Source organism: Bufo gargarizans, chromosome 5 (assembly GCF_014858855.1).
Source record: "Bufo gargarizans isolate SCDJY-AF-19 chromosome 5, ASM1485885v1, whole genome shotgun sequence".
NCBI classification, from domain to species: Eukaryota; Metazoa; Chordata; class Amphibia; order Anura; family Bufonidae; genus Bufo; species Bufo gargarizans.
In genome coordinates, this window is record NC_058084.1 from 489,842,651 (window position 1) to 489,867,947 (window position 25,297).

Below are 25,297 nucleotides of genomic sequence, written 5' to 3' on the forward strand. Positions count from 1 at the left end.
ATGTAGACAGCACACCGTGCTGTCCGCATCAGTATATCCGTTCCGTAGCCCCGCAAAAAAAATAGAACATGTCCTATTCTTGTCCGTTTTAGGCATTGTTACAATGGATCCGCAAAAAAAAAAAAAAACAGATGGCCTACGGATGTCACCCATTTTATTTTGATTTTTTTAAGGATCCGCAATTTGCGGACTGCAAAACACATACGGTCATGTGCATGTAGCCTTAGGCCTCTTTCACATGGGCGTCATGGATTTGGGCCGGATAAGATGCGGGTGCGTCGCGGGAAAATGCGCAACTTTTCCGCGCGAGTGCAAAACATTTTAATGCGTTTTGCACGCGCGTGAGAAAAATTGGCATGTTTCGTACCCAACCCCGAACTTCTTCACAGAAGTTCGGTTTAGGTGTTGAGTAGATTGTATTATTTTCCCTTATAACATGGTTATAAGGGAAAATAATAGCATTCTTAATACAGAATGCATAGTACAATAGCGCTGGTTAAAAAAAGAAATACAAAATTTAACTCACCTTAATCCACTTGTTTGCACAGCCCGGCTTCTCTTCTTTCTTCATGACCTGGGTAAAGGACCTTTGATGACATCACTGCACTCATCACATGGTCCATCACATGATCCTTTACCATGGTGATGGACCATGTGATGAGCACAGTGACGTCACCACAGGTCCTTTTCCACCTGCAAAGCAAAGAAGAAAGAAGAGAAGCCGGGCTGCGCGAACAAGTGGATTAAGGTGAGTTAAATTTTTTTTTTTTTAACCCCTCCAGCCCTATTGTACTATGCATTCTGTATTAAGAATGCTAGTATTTTCCCTTATAACCATGTTATAAGGGAAAATAATAATGATCGGGTCCCCATCCCGATCGTCTCCTAGCAACTATGCGTGAAAATCGCACTGCATCCGCACTCTTCTCTTGCGCTGCAACAAGGAGGGGGGTTATGGGGCCCTGTCAATCAGTGGGGAAAGTTACTCGCTACTTAAGGAGGCAGATTTTTGAACGAACTTGATTTATGTGAATCGATTCGCTCCTCACTATCCAGGATTCTCAGGAGAGGGATCCACAACCGCAGCTCCTAAATCACTGTCAGTGGCCAGGCGTCATTAACCTTAACCTTTAACTGCCCCAAATGAACATACCCTAAGATGTTTAGGGTCAAAGATGTTACGGCAGTGGGTGTGGAACCAGTGAGTCAACCAACCGATTTGACTTTGAGCTAGCTGGTAGAGCATGTGCAAAATGGTAATAGGTCCAAGGTCTGGGCAGGCAGCACTGGGATAACACAGTAAATCAGGCACAGGTCAGATCAGGCTTTGGAGGATCAGTCAGGAAACAGAAAGAGATCAGCACATGAGCAGACAAAAAAAAAGCACACCTATGCAGGGAACTAGCAAAGCTACGAACTTTATTGCTCAGGCACCTTATCACTGAGGAAGGTGCCTTAAATATGTACAGATTGGCAGCCATTGGGTACTGGGTCTTTAAGAGGCGGTCAGAGTGCGAACCCTAAGGCTGGGTTCACACGGGCGTTGCGGGAAAAGATGCAGAAGCGTTGCGGGAACATGCACGATTTTTCCGCGCGAGTGCAAAACATTGTAATGCATTTTGCACGCGCGTGAGAAAATCGGCATGTTTGGTACCCAGACCCGAACTTCGGGTCTGGGTTAGGTGTTGTGTAGATTGTATTATTTTACCTTATAACATGGTTATCAGGGAAAATAATAGCATTCTGAATACAGAATGCATAGTACAATAGCGCTGGAGGGGTTAAAAAAAAAATGTAACTCACCTTAATCCACTTGTTCGCGCAGCCGGCTTCTCTTCTGTCTTCTTCTTTGAGCAATAGGACCTTTGATGACATCACTGCGCTCATCACATGGTCCATCACATGATCTTTTACTATGTTGATGGATCATGTGACGGACCATGTGATGAGCGCAGTGACGTCACCACAGGTCCTTTTCCTGCGCACAGCAAAGATGAAGACAGAAGAGAAGCCGGGCTGCGGATTAAGGTGAGTTAAACATTTTTCTAACCCCTCCAGCCCTATTTTACTAAGCATTCTGTATTAAGAATGCTATTATTTTCACTTATAACCATGTTATAAGGGAAAATAATAAAGATCAGGTCCCCATCCCGATCGTCTCCTAGCAACCGTGCGTGAAAATCGCACCGCATCCGCACTTGCTTGCGGATGCTTGAGATTTTCACGCAGCCCCATTCACTTCTTTGGGGCCGGCGTTGCGTGAAAAATGCAGAATATAGAACAATGCTGCGATTTTCACGCAACGCACAAGTGATGCGTGAAAATCACCGCTCATGTTAACAGCCCCATAGAAATGAATGGGTCAGGATTCAGTGTTGGTGCAATGCGTTCACCTCACTGATCGCACCCGCGCGGAAATCTCGCCCGTCTGAAAGAGGCCTTAAGGGAGAGGCAAGACTGACAAGCAGACTGAGGCCTGCGTGAAGAGGCAGAGCAAGCCCGGCCCAGCTGGAGGAGGAGAGCAATGGGAGATGGGTCCAGGTGGAGGAGAAGAGCAAGGGGAGGCGGGTGCAGCCTGCCGGGTAAGTTTCACAGGGCGAGCCGCCACTACTATAACGACAAACAGTTAAAGGGGAAATGTATCATTCCCTTTGAACCACACTTTTGGCATAGTAAAAGTTGTACATTTTGGTGCACAAATTTTGCAATGTTTTGTGATTTTACAGCAGGCTGGATCCCCTTTTTGTTCCTGCCCCACTTTGCTCACCCTTTGATTTTCTTTAGCGCCCCTCCGGCCCCCGCGCTATCCCAGTTTCTGCCAGCAGCCACCACTAGGGGGAGTTCACAGTATACAGATTTATCCTCCATTGAGTTCAATGGGAGATGTATACATCTACAGGCAATGAGCTCCCCCTAGTGATGGATAACTAATTGCAAGGTAAAAAGTAATAGAAGTGCGTTATTAAAAGGAAAACATAGCAGTATACACTAAATAAGCGCCAACTTCTTCCATAACAACCGGGCTTTACACAGCAATGTCCTCCAGCATGTAGAGGAGTGCAAAATCACTGCGTTCGTCCAGAAAGAGCGCCACACCTGTCCATGGGTTGTCAGTGGTGTTGCAGCTCAGCTCTAGTGAACTAAAATGGGTTGAGCTGCAATACCACACACAACCTGTGGGCAGATGCGGCGCTGTTTTTGGTAAAAAATAAAATAAAATAAGCAGTAAAATTGTTCACCCTTCTCCATATGGATAGGTATAACTTTATATTTTATATAGACAAGTCCTTTAAAGTGGAAATCAATCCAATATTTCACCTGCCGCTCCCCCCACCGATATCCGGTGATTTAGCAGCGGACCCCCACAGCTTACAGCAGGCTGAAATCCATTATGGTTGTTGGCCCAGTCCAAAGTTGCTCTCGGTCTCACAGAAATGATGGAGTGGGAGATGCAGAGGGGTCAGAAAGCTGAATGACAACCTCTTCTGCTACAATGGCAGCCACAGGGTTGTGACTGAACTTTCCCAGAAATACATACAGATTATCTTCGGCGCCATAGCAAGTGTAGACGGCATGACGGATGGAGAAACTCTACCTATAAATTCAGGATGCTGGTTCAGCGCTCCCCCCTTGTACGGTGCCCCTTGCACATGACATAGATTTGGGATGGAGTCACCACTCTGTGCGTAGGGCTGGCCTCATGCCAGGTGACAGTGGCGATAAAGAATCTGTGTATTAAGCTTAGGGAAAGCGGCACTGCTATATCGCTCACAGTGTCAGGATGATATCATGAAATTATAACCTTAGTCATCTCCAGGAATGAGGATCCCAAACAGGGGATTTCTAATAACCCCGGAGGGGCCGCACCAAGGATCACTGTGGCAGAACTGATAGAGGACCCCCCTTGCACACAGAGAATGCCCACCCACCTGGAGCATATATCATGGCCCGTTCTATATGTTGTGACTTGTGGCGCGGAAGACGACCGGTGACTCCATTTACAAATGTGGATGAACTGAATCCTACGAAACCTCTCTCATTTCTGAGACCGAGAACAGAGACTTCATATACGGAAATTTCACCTTTAGACACTTTACAAGCTCCAATATGGGAGGTTCTCAATGCAAAAGCTCCCACCAATTGCTAGAATAAAGGTGGGGATGCCACGCTGCAAAACCGGCGGGGAATCTGCAGCGCAATCCACAGCAAAGGCCGCGTGTAACACACCGCATCTGAAAGAATCTGCCACACGTGGACCTAGCCTGAGGATACAACCACGTGGGGTGGGAAAATGTCCCCTTACTTTATGGAACAACTCTGCACCAAATCCACATGGATTCGGCTGCAGATTCACTATGAGGTTCACCTCTAGGTGGATGTAATCTGCTGCTTCTTCACAATATACTGAGGCTCAGTTTTCCACTACGTGGGGACGGGGTTTTTAAAGACGCCCTGTAATTTAAATTACGTGTGTGAATCCGGCCTTAGTCTTCTGATTCACAGACCCAAAGAAGTCGTCAGTCTCCCATTCACTGCAATGAGATTTCATGAGCAGTCTCCGAGTCACAAGAGAAAAGGGCCAGGGGGTCTCCTAAGCACTCACCTCCTACCCCCTACACGAGGTATGGCTAAATACTTAGATTTATATATCTGTCAGTGCAGTCAGTAATAAAGATGTATACAAACAGTGCCCCCTAGAGGGGATGGCAAGCAGAAAGAATTTTACCATTTAACCCTATAGCAGGGAAGCACAACTATTTCTGGTCACAATGTCACATTAAACCATTCCCAAAATCCATAATAATACTTAAAAGGGTTCTCCAGGCCCAGGAACCTCTTTTAATATGGACTGGCGGAACTTCCTTCTCTTCTGGTCCCCACACATGTCTAGGAGCCAATATCATCTGTCTAAACTTACGTCATCATCTGCGTCGTCCTCTTCATCATCCTCATCACTGTCTTTGTAGTCAGGAGGAAGCGGAGGGCCGATCATCTCATCATCAGGAGCTTGAGAACTGCTGCCTGGTGCCGGGGGGCCAATCAACTCATCATCAGAGCTGTCGTCAGAGTCACTAAGGCAGAGCAAGAAAGAGGCACATTAGTGGGGGGAGGGGGGGAGGTGCCTAATAGATAGATAGATTATAGATAGATAGGAGATAGATATAAGGGAGATAGATAGATATGAGATCGATAATAGATAGATATAAGATAGAAAGATAGATATGAGATAAATATGAGATAGATAGACAGATATAGATAATAGATAGACAGGAGATAGATAGATAAATATGAGATAAATATTAGATAGATAATATATAGACAGATAATAGATAGATAAGTAATACATTAGTTACACCTGAAAGGCTCTGTAGTATGTAATAAATATATTTTATTAGAATACAGCGGTCTCAGTGCGCATACACGTCAGGACGTTCGGTTACAGAACGTTACGATAGAGGGGGAGCCACGCGCCCCCCAATACCCTTTTACGCTGCTCATCGGAAGGAGCAATGTAAGACTCAGAAATGGGAAAAGGAGAGGATTTTGCTGATAAATATCTTTGTCTGTCTTAAAGGGGCCGTGAAGTTTATGTAAATAAGGAATTTGACCTCAACCACAGTTTTTCTAATAAAAGCCTTGGTCAGCACTGGCAGTGCTCCAGACTAAAAAAAATACCTAGTAGCTATTGGCTCCTGAACTGAAAAAAGTAGGAGCCAAATAAAATTTTTAGTCGCCAAATCGAAACCGAATCAAAATTTTGGTATCGTGACAACGCTACGCCGATCAGATCGGCGCAGGGTTGTTTCAATAACAAAATTTTGATTCGCTTTCGTCACCATAAAAAAGTATTGCGATACTCAATACCGCGCAAAAAAAAAAAAAAAAACACACCAAAAAAAGCAGCGTGCATTTCGCATTTTATGAAACGTTCGGCCTATAATAGAACAGTCCTATCCTATTTTTTGGGGTGACAAAAAAATGGCGAATCGCATGGTTTTTATTTATTTATTTCTGTTACGGCGCTCACCGCACAGGAGATATTTTTTTATAATTTAATAGTTTGGACTTTTCGGACGCAGCGCTATGTAATATGTTTATTTATTTATTGTTTATATATTTTATATGTAAAATTGGGAAAGGGGGGGATTTAAACTTAATATTTTAGGCTACTTTCACACTAGCGTTTTTCATTTCCAGCATAGAGTTCCGTCACAGGGCTCTATACCGGAAAAGAACTGATCAGTTTTATCCCCATGCATTCTGAATGGAGAGTAATCCGTTCAGTTTGCATCAGGATGTCTTCAGTTCAGTCGTTTTGACTGATCAGGCAAAAGAGAAAACCGCAGCATGCTACGGTTTTCTCTCCGGCGAAAAAAACTGAAGACTTGCCTGAACGCCAGATCCGGCATTTTTTCCCATAGGAATGTATTAGCGCCGGATCCGGCATTCAGAATACCGGAATGCCGGATCCGTCGTTCCGGCATGCGCATGCACAGATCGGTAAAAATGAGAAAAATGTACAAGACGGATCCGTCGGTCCGCATGACAAGCGGAGAGACGGATCAGTCCTTGCAATGCATTTGTGAGACGGATCCGCATCACAAATGCTTTCAGTCAGCAGCAGATCGGCGGATCCGGCGGCCAGTTCCAACGACGGAACTGCCCGCCGGATCACACTGCCGCAAGTGTGAAAGTAGCCTAATCCGTTCAGGATGCATCAGGATGTCTTCAGTTCAGTCATTTTGACTGATCAGGCAAAAGAGAAAACCGCAGCATGCTACGGTTTTATCTCCGGCGAAAAAAACTGAAGACTTGCCTGAATGCTGGATCTGGCATTTTTCCCCATAGGAATGTATTAGTGCCAGATCCGGCATTCAAAATACCGGATCCATCATTCCAGTCTACGCATGCGCAGACCGGTAAAAATGTGTAAAAAGATACAAGACGGATCCGTCTGTCCGCATGCTTGCCGGATCACACTGCCGCAAGTGTGAAAGTAGCCTTAGTGTTTGTGTGTTTTTTTTAGGTTTTTTTTTACTTACTATTAGCCCCCTTAGGGGCTGGAACCCTTGTCCTATTCACCCTTAGGCCTCTTTCACACGGGCGAGATTTCTGAGCGGGTGCAATGGTTGAGGTGAACGCATTGCATCCGCACTGAATCCGGACTCATTAATTTCTATGGGGCTGTGCACATGAGCGGTGATTTTCACGCATCACTTGTGCGTTGCGTGAAAATCGCAGCATGCTCTATTTTGTGTGTTTTTCACGCAACGCAGGCCCCATAGAAGTTAATGTGGCTGTGTGAAAATCGCAAGCATCTGCAAACAAGTGCGGATGCGGTGCGATTTTCATGCATGGTTGCTAGGATGAAAGTCTATTCACTGTATTATTTTCCCTTATGACATGGTTATAAGGGAAAATAATAGCATTCTTTAATACAGAATGCTTAGTAGAAGGTCAATTGAGGGTTAAAAAAAAATTTAAATAAAAATTAACTCACCCCTCCAAATGATCGCGTAGCTGCCGGTCTCCTGTTCTTTCTTCAGGACCTGTCAAAGGACCTGTGGTGACATCACTGTGCTCATCACATGGTACATCACATGATCCATCACCATGGTAATGGACCATGTGATGAGCTCAGTGACGTCACCACAGGTCCTTTGACAGGTCCTGAAGAAAGAACAGGAGACCGGCAGCTACGCTATCAATTGTAGGAGGTGAGTTACGGTAATTAATTTTTTAACCCTCATTGGCACTGCGCCACCAATGTTTATTATACTGGGGTGTTGGGGGGGGGGGGGTGCACTGTGTCACCAATGTGTATTATACTGGGTGTTAGGGGGGGGGGGGGCGCACTGCACCACCAATGAAGATAACTGACCTGTTAATACAAATACAGGAGGCGGGTGCCGGAATCAAATAGCCGGCACCCGACCTCTATGAGAGGCAGCTGCGATCCGCTGCATAGCTAGGGACGTCATCCTGTGCCAAGACAGCAGGAAGTGGTGGAGTACCCAGTGAACAGGGGCATGGGAACAATGCGAAATGTGAGCCCCCTCATAGACTAAGCCCATTTTCACATTAAGGATGGCGGGAGTATTTGTGACTGCCTGAGGTCCATCAGCAATTTTTTTATATTTATGACTACCTTGTTAGTTGAGGGCTTGTTTTATGCAGGATGAGCTGCAGTTTCTATCAGTACCATTTTGGGGTACTGTACCCATTACTTTTTAATCGCTTTTTATCCTGAAAGGCGGGATAAGCAAATCTGACATGGTTTTTAATAATTTTTTTACAGCATTCAAACTGCGGGTTAAATAATGTGATAATTTAAAGGGGTTGTGTCACTTCAGCAAATAGCATTTATTATGTAGAGAAAGTTAATACATGGCACTTACTAATGTATTGTGATTGTCCATATTGCTTTCTTTACTGGCTGAATTAATTTCTCCATCACGTTATACACTTCTCGTTTTCATGGTTACGACCACCCTGCAATCCCTCAGCAGTGACCATGCTTGCACACTATAGGAAACCCCCCCAGCCTATTTGAGTTCCCAGTCCCGGACTCTAGAGAGGCCGGAACTTTTCCCTATAGTGTGCAAGTACCACCAAAACTGATGGATTGCAGGGTGGTCGTAACCATGGAAACGAGACGTGTATAATGTGAGGGGAAAATGATTCAAGCCAGCAAAGGAGGCAATATGGACAATCACAATACATTAGTATGTGCCTTGTAGTAACTTTCTCTACATGATAAATGCCACTGGCTGAAGTGAGACAACCCCTTTAATAGTTGGAATCATTATGGATGTGTCTGGGCATGCTTTATTTATTTTTTTACATGATGCATTTAAACGCGGAAGAGTTTGTGTTTTTCTCTATTTTTAAACATTTTATACATTTTTTTGCTATTCATTTTTTTCTAAGGTACTTCACAGTTAGGGGGCTTGATCACTTGTATAAAACACTGCCGTACATATGCACTGCAGTGTATTATTCCTGTTAAGAAATACAAACAGGCTGCAGCCATGAGGAGCCATTGTTGAGCCCCCTGACTGCCACTGCAACCATTGCAACTCTGCAATCGCATCAAGGGGACTGATAGGGTTGGTCAGCTAACCTGTTAAACCACTTAGATGCCACGGTCACCATCAACCACAGCATCTACAGGGTTAAGAAGCCTAGATCAGAGTTATGTTTGATCTCAGCTTTTGTGGCAGGAACACAATTGTGTATTACAACTGGCTCCAGCTGCGAATGGTGCGAGTACAGATCATTCCATGGACATAATTGTACATCCATGTGCAGGAACACACCTCAAAAACGTACAGTTTCATACATTTGCAGCAACATGTTAAAGGCTAGGCACGCCATCGTTACCTTGAGTAAAAAAAAAAATCATTTTTGCCTGCAATCTACCTTCATTCATTTTCAGACCCCCAGATATTCACTTTACAGCCTGCTCCTAGTTTCAGACTTTTCTCACGTAGACACGTCCCTCCCAGCAATACATGCTGGACCTGTGAGTCCAGGATGCTGATGCAGTCATCAGCTCTCATGTTATCAGCCGTTTCATCCCTTCTACAGTTCATGAGGGATCACCACCGACGCTGAGGAGTATGTGAGGATGACATAGTTGGCCAATCCTTCAGGTCAGCTGCAGATCTCTTCATCATAACAAAAGATGAGCAGCTGATACAACGTGTCAAACATAAACCAAAAAAAGGATGATGGGGGTGATGATACCAGACTAACAGTGCGTACCTGGAGTTGGACTCTCTCTCTTTTTTTAGCCCCGATCCGCTTGCGGCGGTCCTGGACACCAGACTTGATTTCTGCTTGTTTTCTTCCTCATCTTTTTCTTGTGCTTCTATTGGGATACAAAAATCCAGACAGGCCATCACTATCTGATCAGTGGGGGTCTGTCACCCTATGCCCTAGCCGACCAGCCGTTCAGGAGTAGCTCCGGTGCCAGAAGTTGGCAGAGGAATGACACTATGTAGTGTACGCAGCTCATTACTGCAGTGCTTTTTCCACTGACTGCTCAGTTGATGTAGCTGAGTGCTTCTGGCGCCAGAGCTAAACCTGAGCGGCTGATTGGTGGGGGCGTGAGGTGTCGGACCACCGCTGATCAAATAGTGATGGCCTATCATCAGCAAAAGCTGGAACACATTCAACATCTGATCGGTCATTTAGTGAACAGCTATTCTTCCTGATATCTCTCCCCCCCCACCCCTACACATGCACGCTGGGCTCGGCCGAGCATTCACATGTTCCACAGTCGACTTACCAAATTTTTTTCTGCTTCTCTCTACGGCTGTACGACGAGTTTGCTCAAACATGGCTTCCAGGTCGAACGTCCGGGCTTTCTTGCCTGAGATTAAAAATGACATGTTCCCTTTACCCTGCGGATCAGTATGACGACAGAGATGCCAATTCTATACGGGTTTTGTTATGTTTTACAAATTAGAAAAAAAAAAAATTGATTGCTTTGTGTCCTCATATTCATGACCTTTATATTTCGCCAGAGCTGTGTTTTTTTTTTGCACGACGAACTGTGTTTTTTTATTTTTCGATCATTTTTTTTTTATTGAAGGTGACAAATAAAAAATAATTCTGGCAATGGGATGTTTTTTAGGTGTTCACTTTGCAGGATAAATAACATGACATTTTAACATTTTTTTCATTGTAATGATTATATATATATATACACATGGAGCCGGCTTCACATGGGTATATTTCATCTATTTCATTTTCACCCCTCTGGCCCGCCCTAGGTTATTTTGATTACATCCTCCTCTTAGTGAGAAATCCAGCGCCAGCGCCGTTCAACAGATTTGCCGCGCCTGCGCACTTCATTCCCCATTATGGGCAGAGGCACAAGGCCGGCTAGATCGGGATGCACGGTTTTGGCACATGCGCATTAAACGCTCTTGTGCCTCTGCCCATAATGGGGAATGAAGTGCGCAGGCGTGGCGTATCTGTTGAACTTACAGTGAAATAAATAGAGGCAACATTGTAGCCACTCCAAATTACTGAAATAGTGTGACATTTTAAAAGAGTCTAAATAGGGGAATGGCAACAATATATGAGTTCCAGCATGACTAAAACTGAAACTAAATAAAGGCCTTTTATATGTACTTTAAATAAAACCAAGTGTACAATTCACGTGCTGAGCCCACACTGTGAACTTCATAAGAGTCCACAACAAAGGGGAGGTTCCACATATCAACGGCCCTCAAACTATACAACAAAAGATATTCATTGTATAGAGCCGGACACAAATACATTGTTACAAAAGGTTGCAAAATCAGGCAACCAGACTTACTGATTATTATCTCACAACTCCTTACCACTGAGAGTTTTAATCAATTTTTCTTTGTTTTTTCTCAACTAGATGTGTGTTAGTAAATAAATTATGAATAAAGTTATGATTTTAACTGCCAAATAGGGATCCCTAAAGGGATTTTTTGGTCCTGCAGACCAATAGAGTATTATAGTATCTGTTGAACGGCGCTGGATTTCTCACTAAGAGGAGGACGTAATCAGAAGAACCTAGGGCGGGCCAGAGGGGTGAAAGGGGAGGGGTTTCGTATGAAAAGCCCCGAGGGGCCTGGGCACCGACCGCATGAACACCGGCCATGGGCACCTTCAGAAGCTAATTACCATATTGAATAAAAGTGTTTTTCTGAGAAAATCGGCGATCGACAGCAATATGGAAGGTAGCATTCTAATATGGGGAATGTAATGGAGATCCTGATGTTAGTGTTCTATAATGGGGATTATAGGTGAAAGACTCCCTTTAATGTTTCTGTGTGTCTTTAAAAGATATCGACAGTATCCCCCATAACAGTGACCTCTACAGTACCCCACCCACTTGACATTGACCTCCCCAGGGGCCCGCCCACTTAACAGTGACCTATACAGCTCCCCACCCCTTAACACTGACCTCCATAAGGGGACCGTCCCCTTATCTGTGTCCTCCACTGTTCCCTGCCCCCTTAACAGTGACCTCCACAGTGCCTGCCCCTTTAACCACTTCGGCCCCGCTAGGTGAAACCCCCTTCATGACCAGAGCACTTTTTACACTTCGGCACTACACTACTTTCACCGTTTATTGCTCGGTCATGCAACTTACCACCCAAATGAATTTTACCTCCTTTTCTTCTCACTAATGGAGCTTTCATTTGGTGGTATTTTATTGCTGCTGACATTTTTACTTTTTTTGTTATTAATCAAAATGTAACAATTTTTTTGCAAAAAAATGACATTTTTCACTTTCAGCTGTAAAATTTTGCAAAAAAAACGACATCCATATATAAATTTTTCGCCAAATTTATTGTTCTACATGTCTTTGATAAAAAAAAAAATGTTTGGGCAAAAAAAAAAATGGTTTGGGTAAAAGTTATGGCGTTTACAAACTATGGTACAAAAATGTGAATTTCCGCTTTTTGAAACGGCTCTGATTTTCTGAGCACCTGTCATGTTTCCTGAGGTTCTACAATGCCCAGACAGTAGAAAACCCCCACAAATGACCCCATTTCGGAAAGTAGACACCCTAAGGTATTCGCTGATGGGCATAGTGAGTTCATAGAACTTTTTATTTTTTGTCACAAGTTAGCGGAAAATGATGATGATTTTATTTTTTTTATTTTTTCTTACAAAGTCTCATATTCCACTAACTTGCGACAAAAAATAAAAAATTCTAGGAACTCGCCATGCCCCTCACGGAATACCTTGGGGTGTCTTCTTTCCAAAATGGGGTCACTTGTGGCGTAGTTATACTGCCCTGGCAATTTAGGGGCCCAAATGTGTGAGAAGAACTTTGCAATCAAAATGTGTAAAAAATGGCCTGCGAAATCCGAAAGGTGCTCTTTGGAATATGTGCCCCTTTGCCCACCTTGGCAGCAAAAAAGTGTGACACATCTGGTATCGCCGTACTCAGGAGAAGTTGGGGAATGTGTTTTGGGGTGTCATTTTACATATACCCATGCTGGGTGAGAAAAATATCTTGGTCAAATGCCAACTTTGTATAAAAAAATGGGAAAAGTTGTCTTTTGCCAAGATATTTCTCTCACCCAGCATGGGTATATGTAAAATGACACCCCAAAACACATTCCCCAACTTCTCCTGAGTACGGCGATACCAGATGTGTCACACTTTTTTGCAGCCAAGGTGGGCAAAGGGGCACATATTCCAAAGAGCACCTTTCGGATTTCGCAGGCCATTTTTTACACATTTTGATTGCAAACTACTTCTCACACATTTGGGCCCCTAAATTGCCAGGGCAGTATAACTACGCCACAAGTGACCCCATTTTGGAAAGAAGACACCCCAAGGTATTCCGTGAGGGGCATGGCGAGTTCCTAGAATTTTTTATTTTTTGTCACAAGTTAGCGGAAAATGATGATTTATTTTTTTTTCTCTTTTTTCCTTACAAAGTCTCATATTCCACTAACTTGCGACAAAAAATAAAAAATTCTAGGAACTCGCCATGCCCCTCACGGAATACCTTGGGGTGTCTTCTTTCCAAAATGGGGTCACTTGTGGCGTAGTTATACTGCCCTGGCAATTTAGGGGCCCAAATGTGTAAGAAGTACCTTGCAATCAAAATGTGTAAAAAATGGCCTGCGAAATCCGAAAGGTGCACTTTGGAATATGTGCCCCTTTGCCCACCTTGGCTGCAAAAAAGTGTCACACAGGAGACGCCTTACTCAGGAGAAGTTGGGCAATGTGTTTTGGGGGGTCATTTTACATATACCCATGCTGGGTGAGAGAAATATCTTGGCAAAAGACAACTTTTCCAATTTTTTTATACAAAGTTGGCATTTGACCAAGATATTTTTCTCACCCAGCATGGGTATATGTAAAATGACACCCCAAAACACATTCCCCAACTTCTCCTGAGTACGGCGATACCACATGTGTGACACTTTTTTGCAGCCTAGATGCGCAAAGGGGCCCAAATTCCTTTTAGGAGGGCATTTTTAGACATTTGGATCCCAGACTTCTTCTCACACTTTCGGGCCCCTAAAAAGCCAGGGCAGTATAAATACCCCACATGTGACCCCACTTTGGAAAGAAGACACCCCAAGGTATTCAATGAGGGGCATGGCGAGTTCCTAGAATTTTTTTTTTTTTTGCATAAGTTAGCGGATATTGATTTTTTTTTGTTTTTTTCTCACAAAGTCTCACTTTCCGCTAACTTAGGACAAAAATTTCAATCTTTCATGGACTCAATATGCCCCTCACGGAATACCTTGGGGTGTCTTCTTTCCGAAATGGGGTCACATGTGGGGTATTTATACTGCCCTGGCTTTTTAGGGGCCCTAAAGCGTGAGAAGAAGTCTGGAATATAAATGTCTAAAAATGTTTACGCATTTGGATTCCGTGAGGGGTATGGTGAGTTCATGTGAGATTTTATTTTTTGACACAAGTTAGTGGAATATGAGACTTTGTAAGAAAAAACAAAAACAAACTAAAAATTTCCGCTAACTTGTGCCAAAAAAAATGTATGAATGGAGCCTTACCAGGGGGGGGTGATCAATGACAGGGGGGTGATCAATGACAGGGGGGTGATCACCCATATAGACTCCCTGATCACCCCCCTGTCATTGATCACCCCCCTGTAAGGCTCCATTCAGACGTCCGTATAATTTTTACGGATCCATGGATCGGATCCGCAAAACACATGCGGACGTCTGAATGGAGCCTTACAGGAGGGTTATCAATGACAGGGGGTGATCAGGGTGATCAGGGTGATCACCCCCCTGTCACTGATCACCCCCCCTGTAAGGCTCCATTCAGACATCCGCATGATTTTTACGGATCCATGGATACATGGATCGGATCCACAAAACACATGCGGACGTCTGAATGGAGCCTTACAGGGGGGTTATCAATGACAGGGGGTGATCAGGGTGATCAGGGTGATCACCCCCCTGTCACTGATCACCCCCCCTGTAAGGCTCCATTCAGACATCCGCATGATTTTTTACGGATCCATGGATACATGGATCGGATCCACAAAACACATGCGGACGTCTGAATGGAGCCTTACAGGGGGGTTATCAATGACAGGGGGTGATCAGGGTGATCACCCCCCTGTCACTGATCACCCCCCCTGTAAGGCTCCATTCAGACATCCGCATGATTTTTACGGATCCATGGATAGGATCCACAAAACACATGTGGACGTCTGAATGGAGCCTTACAGGGGGGTGATCAATGACAGGGGGGTGATCAGGGAGTGTATATGGGTGATCACCCGCCTGTCATTGATCACCCCCTGTAAGTCTCCATTCAGACGTCCGCATGTGTTTTGCGGATCCGATCCATGTATCCATGGATCCGAAAAAATCATGCGGACGTCTGAATGGAGCCTTACAGGGGGGTGATCAATGACAGGGGGGTGATCAATGACAGGGGGGTGATCTGGGAGTTTATATGGGGTGATCATGGGTGATCAGGGGTTTATAAGGGGTTAATAAGTGACGGGGGGGGGGGGGGGGTGTAGTGTAGTGTGGTGTTTGGTGCGACTGTACTGAGCTACCTGAGTCCTCTGGTGGTCGATCCTAACAAAAGGGACCACCAGAGGACCAGGTAGGAGGTATATTAGACGCTGTTATGAAAACAGCGTCTAATATACCTGTTAGGGGTTAAAAAATTCGGATCTCCAGCCTGCCAGCGAGCGATCGCCGCTGGCAGGCTGGAGATCCACTCGCTTACCTTCCGTTCCTGTGAGCGCGCGCGCGCGCCTGTGTGCGCGCGTTCACAGGAAGTCCCGGCCCTCGCGAGATGACGCGTATATGCGTCGTCGTGCGCAGGGCTGCCACCTCCGGACCGCACATCTGCGTTAGGCGGTCCGGAGGTGGTTAACAGTGACCTCCACAGCAGCTGCCCCTTTAATAGTGGCCCTTGCCCCCTTAACAGTGACCTCCACAGTGCCCTGCCCCTTTAAGGCTAGGGCTACACGATGACATGTGTCGCACAACAATGTTTATAATGATAGTCTATGGTGTCGCACTGCGACATGTGACATGCTGCGATTGAGACATGACACTCGCAAAAAATCCATCTAAGATGGATTTTTCTGTCACTGTCGCGTCACAGTCGCAGCATGTCACATGTTGCAGTGCGACACCATAGACTATCATTATAAACATCAGTGTCGCAGTGTAGTTGTGCCCTATGTGTCGTGCGACTTATTGTCGTCGTGCAGCCCTAGCCTAAAGCTGACCTACAGCAGTGAAGAAAAATGGCTGGGTCGTTATGGAAACCTGGAGTAAAGCTGTGTGTGTGGAGACTAAGGGCCTGCGAGCTTCTATTGGCTGAAAAGGGTCATGTGACCTTGTGTATGGCAGTTGGGGGCTTGTATTGGCGAATGCAGGTCATTTTTTGGGAATACGGTACATCCTAGAGAACTGAGACCCGGTCTAAAACCTTCCCGATTCAGTCGTTTGGTCGCGCATAAAGAACAGACAGACAGATGTTGGGAGAGACAGAAACTAATTTTAATATATATATATATATATATATATATATATATACACACACACATACACATACACATACATATACACAGTCCTGATCAAAAGTTTAAGACCACTTGAAAAATGGCAAATAATCCTATTTAGCATGGCTGGATCTTAACAAGGTTCCAAGTAGAGCTTCAACATGCAACAAGAAGAAATGGGAGTGAGATAAAACATATTTTGAGTATTCAATTTAATGAAAATAACGAATAAACTGAAACAGGCTGTTTTTCAGCTGATCCAAATTTTAGGACCACATGCCTTTAAAAGGCCAAATCTGTGCAAAGATGTGGATTCATTGTCATTTTCTGTCCGGTAGTCACACGTTGTGATGGCAAAGGCAACAAAAACTCTCCCTTTTTGAACGTGGTCGGGTTGTTGAACTACATAAGCAGGGTCTCTCCCAGCGCGCCATCGCTGCTGAGGTGGGACGCAGTAAGACAGTCATTTGGAATTTCTTAAATGATCCTGAGGGTTATGGAACAAAAAAGTCAAGTGGAAGACCCTAAAAAATGTCATCAGCACTGAGCCGGAGGATCCAATTGGCTGTCCGTCAAGACACTGGACTGATCCTCGACCCAAATTAAGGCCCTTACTGGTGCTGACTGCAGCCCCATAACCATCAGACGGCATCTGAGACTGAAGGGCTTCAAAAACAAAAAACGTCTTCAAAGACCTCGTCTCCTTGAACGCCACAGAACTGCTCGTTTGGACTTTGCAAGAGAGCACCAAACATGGGACATTCAAAGGTGGAAGAAAGTTTATTCTCTGATGAGAAAAATGTACCTTGATGGTCCTGATGGTTTCCAACGTTACTGGCATGACAAGCAGATCCCACCTGAGATGTTTTCTACGCGCCACAGTGGAGGGGGCGCCATAATGGTCTGGGGTGCTTTTTCCTTCAGTGGAACAATGGAGCTTCAGGAAGTGCAGGGGCGTCAAACGGCCGCTGGCTATGTCCAGATGTTGCAGAGAGCATTCCTCATGACTGAGGGCCCTCGTCTGTGTGGTAACGACTGGGTTTTTCAACAGGACAACGCTACAGTACACAATGCCCGCAGGACAAGGGACTTCTTCCAGGAGAATAACATCACTCTTTTGGCCCATCCTGCGTGTTCCCCTGATCTAAATCCAATTGAGAACCTTTGGGGATGGATGGCAAGGGAAGTTTACAAAAATGGACAACAGTTCCAGACAGTAGATGGCCTTCGTGCGGCCGTCTTCACCACTTGGAGAAATGTTCCCACTCACCTCATGGAAACGCTTGCATCAAGCATGCCGAAACAATAACGGCGGAGCTACTCATTACTGAGGTCATGTTTGGAAGATGGATTTCTGTTTTGGGGGGGTTTCGTTTTTTTTTGGAGGTGTGGTCCTAAACTTTTGATCAGCTGAAAAACAGCCTGTTTCAGTTTATTAGTTGTTTTCATTAAATTGAATGCTCAAAAACTGTTCTGTCTCACTCCCATTTCTTCTTGTTGCATGTTGAAGCTCTACTTGGAACCTTGTTAAGATCCAGCCATGCTAAATAGGATTATTTGCCATTTTTCAAGTGGTCTTAAACTTTTGATCAGGACTGTATATGTTTTTCTTCGGCATGTAGTACATATATATATATCCAGTAGATGGCACAATACATAAACATGGAAGTAACTCACCAAATCCAGAGAATCCCATTGTTGCAGCCACACGGGAGTCTTCAGGATTATCCATTGCGGCGGCGGCGGCTGGGAGGAGAAAAAAGAAAATGATGAAAACAGCGTTTAACGCAACTGATTTATAACTTAGTAATCTGGATCAACAAGACTAAGGTCAGGGATACAACTAAGAGAGGACAGATAATACTGCCACATAGTGCTCTAATTATAACAACACTGTACATGGTCATACCGAGCCAAGTAATACCACCATATACTGCTCTAATTCCAATAACACCAGACTGCCCACATAGCAGTGCCATACTGTGCCAAATACCACCATATAGCTCTCCAATTCTATTACCATCATACAGTGCCAAATAATACCACCCTATAGTTCTCATATTCCGATACCACCATAGAGTGCCCACATAACAGTGCCATACTCCACCAAATATCACCCTATAGTGCTCTAATACCAATACCACCATACAGTGCTCTCATAATAGTGCTATACTGTGCCAAATAATACCACCAGGTATTGCTTTAATTCCAATACCACCATACAGTTCGCATGTAACAGTGCCATACAGTGCCAAATAATACCACCATATACTGCTCTAATTCTAATACCACCATATAGTGCCCACATAACCGTGCCATATTGTGTCACAAGTATATGGTCACCGACTACAGAGAAAGCAGCAGCATATCATGGAGGAGAGGGATCAAAAACGTCTGACTGCAAGGAAAACCTAATGAGTTGACATTAATTGTTGGGTTTGTTCACAATTTTTATTTGTTTTTAGTGCAGATTTTGACGCACATTCCGTGCAAAAAACGTACGCGGAGCTCCTCCATTGATTTCAATAGGAAACCTGCATGTTAATTCACAAAGCACTTTTTTTTCCCACTTGCAGTTTTTAGAACCATACTGCGGAAAAAACAAAGTGACCTGTCCGTTCTCGACGCAAAATCCGCGTCCAGGATTCCCATTGACTATGGGCAGGACGGACAGCTGCATCAAAAACAGCGTCATGGGAGAGGAGAAACGCATAAAAGAAACTCAAACAGCCAAAAATCAGCACAAAATCCACACAGAAAATAAACTACACTGCCATCTGCACATCCCCTGGCTCCCCCTCCACGTAAGAGACGGGTGTGACGCTGCCATAAGAGCACGTTCACATGTCGACGATCTGCAACACGTGAGCGCATGACACTGAGAATGCAAGTGCCGCGCTGGTGATCGCAACTGAAGATACAGAAGGCAGTCGTGTAAAAGTCCAGCAGGTTCGGATTTCTGGTGACTGTAGGAGCACCGTCGCAGTAGCTTGCAGGTCACAAGCGCAGACACGTTACGGTGTTTACCCCTCGCCTAAGCTTCCCCGCGAAAAAGAAAGCAACTCACAGCATGGGGAAAGTCCTCATGGGACCTAATATACGCGTCAGTTTTGCAATATGCACATCTGGCACGTGTGAACATAGCCTAATAGTGACAGTCAGAGCCCGCACTATAAACGCCAGCCACAACCCCCATCAGATCTTCCTACATTTTCATACTGATGACCTATGCTCAGGACCCCCGCCAACATGCTGTTTGAGAAGGCATCCGGGGCCCCTGTGAAAGAAAAGCTGAAGAAGGCCGTGGGGCTACTGCAGTGCCTTCTCCAGCAGCTGATCGGCAGGGGTCCAGGGTGTCAGACACCCACCGATAAGATACTGACGACCTATCCAGGGGTAACTCATCAGTATTAAAATCCTCTGTCACCCTATTAAACCAGGAATACTGAATGTAGACTTGCTCATGCTGATAAAACCATACCTTTCTTTTGTCTGTGTGCTAAACAGCTGCAGAGATAGCTACACTTTTATTCATATGCAAATGAGCCATTTAGAGCACCAGGAGGCGGGACTGAGTCCTTTGAGTACTGCTATGTAAAGCTCCCTGTGCTCTGCACACGCCCCCTCTCCTTGATTGACAGGGCTAGACACCAGGCTGAGGGCAGAGCAGTGTGCTAGCAGTATGATATCACTATGTACTATAGCTTCACCACCCTGAGATCAGAAAGCAAATCTAAATATTACTGCTTCATTCGCAGGCACAATATATGATTATTAGGATACCAGTAATATGTGATTGCTTATAAGCATATAGCTTAGTGGTAAGTGGTCTGTCATGCATGTAGCAGATCCTAAGTTCAAGTCCCCAGAGAGACTTATATAAACTTTTTTTTTCCTGTTTATTTTTATTTTTTCCTCTTTTATTTAAAGGGGTATTCTCATCACATTTCGATAGGATATGCCCCCATTGTCTTGTAGGTGCGGGTCCCACTGCTGGGACCCCCACCTATATCGAGAACGTAAGGTGGTGAGGTGGTGCTGGTCCGGCCACCACCAAATGCGCTCCCCATAGAAGTGAATGGGAGCGCACCGCCTGGCCACCGCTCCCATTCACTTCTATAGACCCGATGGAAATAGCAGAGCCAGTGCTTGGCTATTTTCGGCGGCCCCATAGAAAAAGAATGGAGAGTGGCTGCGCATGCGCAGAGCGCCCTCCACCACTTTTGGGGCTCTCTTCTCGAACTGCACCTATAACACAATGGGGGCATTCCCTAGTGATATGCCCCCATTGTCTGTGAGGAGATAAAAAGCTATACTATAATAAATATGTCATCATATAATAATAATAATAATTCATTTATCAAACTGGTGTAAAGTAGAACTGGCTTAGGTGCCCATAGCAACCAATCAGATTCCTCCTTTAATTTTCCAAAGGAGCTGTCCGAAATGTAAGGAGGAATCCGATTGGTTGCTATGGGCAACTAAGCCAGTTCTACTTTACACCAGTTTGATAAATGACCCCCAGTGTTTTTTTCTTAGAAACCTATTACTGGTTTATTCACAGACAATATATGATTATCAAGAAACCAGCAATATGTTTTAAACATTCTCAATATGGTAAGGATATAGACCTTTATTAAGGGTTAAATGTGGAAGAAAAAAATAATATATCTGAAGAAAAAAACCTGGAAATCTTTCTCAGGATTCAAACCTCTACATGCGAAACCGAGCACTTACTACCAAGCAGATCTCAGTGTGGTGAAGCTATAGTACATGGAGTATATGATATGTAGACGCTAGCACACAGCCTGCTGTCTAGCCCTGTCAATCAAGCACAGGGGGTGTGACACAGCAGTGCTCAAATGATTCAGTCCTGCCTCCTGGTGCTCTAATTACTCATTTGCATATGAATAAATGCAGATCTCTCTGCAGCTGTTCAGCATACAGACAAAAGATAGGTATTGTTTTAATCAGCATGATGAGGTGGTCCTGGTGACAGAGCTGCTTTAATTACAGTGTCCCCATAAGAAAAGCGACATCAACATGCCCCTAACTTTATCCACCGACGCCGACCTCTGAAGCCGAGACTAGAAGAAAGCGGTGACAACAAAGAACTGTAGACCAGTCCCAACCAGTGACCACCGACCAAAGTGCTGAACTGGGGGGAGTGGGGGCTGAGGTCACATCATACACTCCTGGACATTGAAACTGCGACACCAGGAAGGAAAAGTCCTTGGATTATAGAAATCACAGGAACAATAAATATGTTAAAGATATGCAAACGATAAAAAAAATGAAAAGAAAATATTCAAAACATCTTGACTTATTCAGTATGGAGAATGAGCGCCACACGCAGGAATACACAGACTTACACGCCTTGGCATGGTATCAGTGAGGTCTGAGGAATGTTCTCCACGCTGAATGCTCTTGAGCGAGCACACAAATCATCAAGATTAGGGATGAGCGAATCGATTTCGGATGAAACAATCGAGGTCGATTCGCATAATACTTTGTTTGAATACTGTTAGAATGTATTGGCTCCTATGAGCCGAAGTTAATAGTTCAAAGTCTTGCGAGACTTCGTGCAATAACTTCATAAATCAATTTCTACTGTAAAAAAAACACTTCCTGAATTCGGGACTTTGAACAGAACCCGAGTTCGGGAAATGTCTTTTTACAGTAGAAATTGATTTATGAAGTTATTATGCGAAGTCTCAGCGAGACATCGCAAAGTAATAACTTCGGCTCATAGGAGCCAATACATTCTAATACTGTACAGAGCGCTCGCTCCGTACAGTATTCAAATTAAGTATTATGCGAATCGACTTTGGATGTTTCATCCGAAGTAGATTCGCTCATTCCTAATCAAGATCCGCTGCTGGCAGCTCCGTTTGTAATTGCCGACCTGTGACGTCCCAGATGTGCTCGATGGGAGACAAGTCCGGAGACGCTGCGGGCCGTGGTGGCACGTTTAGGTCACACATGGTTGCTCACAGTAGTACAAGCAACATGCGGCCTGGTGTTGTCCCATCGAAAAATGGCTCTGGGACACTTCGTAGAAATGTCCGTACCGCTGGATCAACGACCAAATCAATGTAACACTGAGATGTTAGTGTGCCTGAAATGAAGACTAGAGGGGTCCGGCTACCGTACATTATACCACCCCACACCATATTCCCTGGGAATAGGAGCGGAGTGACGTTCCCTTGTGAAGGCCAATCTCTGGCTATCATAGAGTCTAAGACAAAAGCTGAAGAGGACAGACCTCCATTCCAGCCTCCATTGCTATGCACCATGATAGCCTTTGAGAGCGTTGGAATGAGGTCAGTAGGCACCTTTAGCTGGACGTCCGGCTCGTAGCCCACTGTCGTGCAGACGCCTTCTGATGGTTTGTATAGACACTGTTTGCCGCCTTAGGCTTGGGATGTGACAGTTTCACTTGCAGTACAGAAGGGATCACTACGCGCCATTCTTCTAATCAGACGATCCCTCCATGTAGAGGTTCTGCTCTGTGCTCCTCTTGCTGTCAGTCCAGTTCCTCATTGTCCTCCTAACCACCGGGACACAAAGCCTTGACCAGATGCTGACATCTCAGCCTCAGGGGAGTAGTGATCTGCCGGCTTTGTTCCCTCTCAGTATGACAAGTGGTGACAATAGGTCATGTTGATGAACAGGAGTCATCTCACAATCATCGCACACGACTTGACCTGATTTCTGAGGTTTTATGTGGCAAAAAACAAAAACTTTGCTTTCAATCTGGCTTTTATGCCCCTCCCACATATTGGAGCTAGGTGCTTCAAAATGTTCTCATCTGCAGATCTTCGCGACACCAGCGACTTCCTCATCTGCAGAACCTTTGTCCTTCTTGGTGCTGCAGCTTCAATGTTAAGGAGTGTGTCTTTAAAGGGGTTGTCGGGATTCAGAGCTGACCCCGGACATGTCCCCCTCTTCCCCTGGCAGCCCCTCCGAGATGAGCACATTTCATGCTCCGATGGCCTCCCATGCCCTGTGCTGTATCATGCAGGACAAGGGCTTTTTCATTAGATCCGGTGACGTACCTGGACTCTGCTAGGCGAGGGTTTCCACCTAGCAGTGAGCCCGCTGACATCACCGGCACTAATGGGTGGGCTGTAGCGCTATAAAACACACCCGGTGACATCACCGGGCTCACTGCTAGGCAGAAGCCTCCTCCTAGCAGTAAGTCTGTAAACAAAAAAAAAGCCCTTGCCCTGCGTGACACAAGCATCGGAGCTCCGCCGCTCATCTCAGAGGGGCTGCCTGGGTGAAGAAAGGGATAGGTCAACGCGGAGAACCCCTTTAAAGCCATTAAAACTGGTGTAAAGGAAGGCAGGCTTGGTTGCCCATAGCAACCAATCAGATTCCACCTTTCATCTCTCACGGTTGCTTTGGAAAATGAAAGGTGGAATCTGATTGGTTGCTATAGTTTTCCTTTACACATGTGGCAGGCTCTGAGGCCATATAATGGGCACTGAGTGTGACAACCAGCATCAGAGAGGCCCCGCCCCCTCCAGCAGAGCCAATATGAAGTGTATGCTCCCTCCTGAGGCATGAAATGTGGAATAAAATACAAAGATTCATTAAGACCTCATCTTTCAGACGCCTTCACCAATAAAACTAGAGATTATCCTTGTACCATCCATGACTGGAGCTGCCCTCTAAATACCCCCCTCCCCTGACCAATGCCCCTTGCGCCGGTACCTGGTGTTGTTGTATCTACTTCTGACTCCGTCTCGCTCCAGTTTCAAGTCCCCGCCCCGCCAGAGAGGGCCTGACTGCGCTACAGGAAGCGGCAAGGGACAAACCAAGCTCGTTTTTCGCGTTTCTGTCCTTTGTCAGCTATAACCGAAAACTTGCACCCCTCAAATTGCCGCCTGCAAAGCTAACTACACGAAATCTACCACACCTATCAAAACTTTTCTTATTTACAACTTAATAGGTAGCATAAAACGACTTGCCCATAACTAACATGGCCCCCACGAGGCAGTCCGTCGCCTAGGTAACGGGCGTACGTTGGCTACAGGGAGACGTAAGGGTCAAATCTAGTAATGTTGCCTATTTTGGTTTCTAGGCATGTCACATAAGGCAATTCATGTAATAAATAATACGACTGGTAGAGTTTCCCAATTTGCCCACATCCAACATGGCCGCTGGATGGTAAGTGGGTCTCCCAGGAGACGTGACGCCATCCGGAAGCATCGCGGCTCCCTGTTCTACCCAATGGCTTGACAGCCGGGCGCGGGAGGATGACGTCATCTCCTCGTTGCGCGGTTTGCGCGGGTCGCGTGTTGTTTTGAACCGACCCTTGCGCCTCAGCTGACGGTCCCGGCCTAGAGCCTGATTTGTGTCACTTTCTGATTGGATTCAGAGCAGAATGCCGAGCTCAGCTCCGGGGGCCCCGGCAGCCACCGCCGCCATGCAGGAAGCAGTGGAGGGAGCCGGCAGAGTCATAGACCGGTATCTGCAGGAGGAGAGAGCTTACCCGGACCTGTCTGACTTCCTCAACATCCCCGCTCATAGTAAGGAGGGGGGCGGGAAAATGAGGTGTAGGGCTGGGGAGGGGTCACCGCAGGGTGAAGAGGGGGGGGGGGGGGTGGGGGAAGGTGAGCAGGAGGGGGGACAGTGAGGAGAGGGGTGACGTGGATGGAGGAGAGGGGGACCGGAGCAGAGGGGGTGACGGGGAGAGAGAGGAACCGGAGCAGAGGGGGTGACGGGGAGAGAGAGGAACCGGAGCAGAGGGGTGACAAGAGAGAGAGAGAG

The 25,297-nt window shown here is 45.5% G+C and overlaps 2 protein-coding genes across 2 annotated transcripts in view; one reads left to right on the forward strand and one right to left on the reverse strand.

Moving 5' to 3' along the window:
* WDR70 (WD repeat domain 70) overlaps positions 1–24,291 on the reverse strand; it is a 214,460-nt gene extending 190,169 nt beyond the window's left edge. Inside the window, exons 1-5 of the mRNA XM_044293792.1 lie at positions 24,240–24,291; positions 18,197–18,263; positions 10,295–10,378; positions 9,769–9,874; positions 4,919–5,072 (exon numbers count right to left, since the gene is read on the reverse strand). Coding sequence (XP_044149727.1) covers positions 4,919–5,072; positions 9,769–9,874; positions 10,295–10,378; positions 18,197–18,251 — 399 coding nt within the window. The 5' untranslated portion in view covers positions 18,252–18,263; positions 24,240–24,291. The remainder of the gene's footprint in view (positions 1–4,918; positions 5,073–9,768; positions 9,875–10,294; positions 10,379–18,196; positions 18,264–24,239) is intronic.
* A 467-nt stretch (positions 24,292–24,758) lies between these two features.
* Positions 24,759–25,297, forward strand: part of NUP155 (nucleoporin 155) — a 45,104-nt gene continuing 44,565 nt past the window's right edge. Inside the window, exon 1 of the mRNA XM_044295610.1 lies at positions 24,759–25,056. Within this exon, the coding sequence (XP_044151545.1) occupies positions 24,912–25,056 (145 nt within the window). The 5' untranslated portion in view covers positions 24,759–24,911. The remainder of the gene's footprint in view (positions 25,057–25,297) is intronic.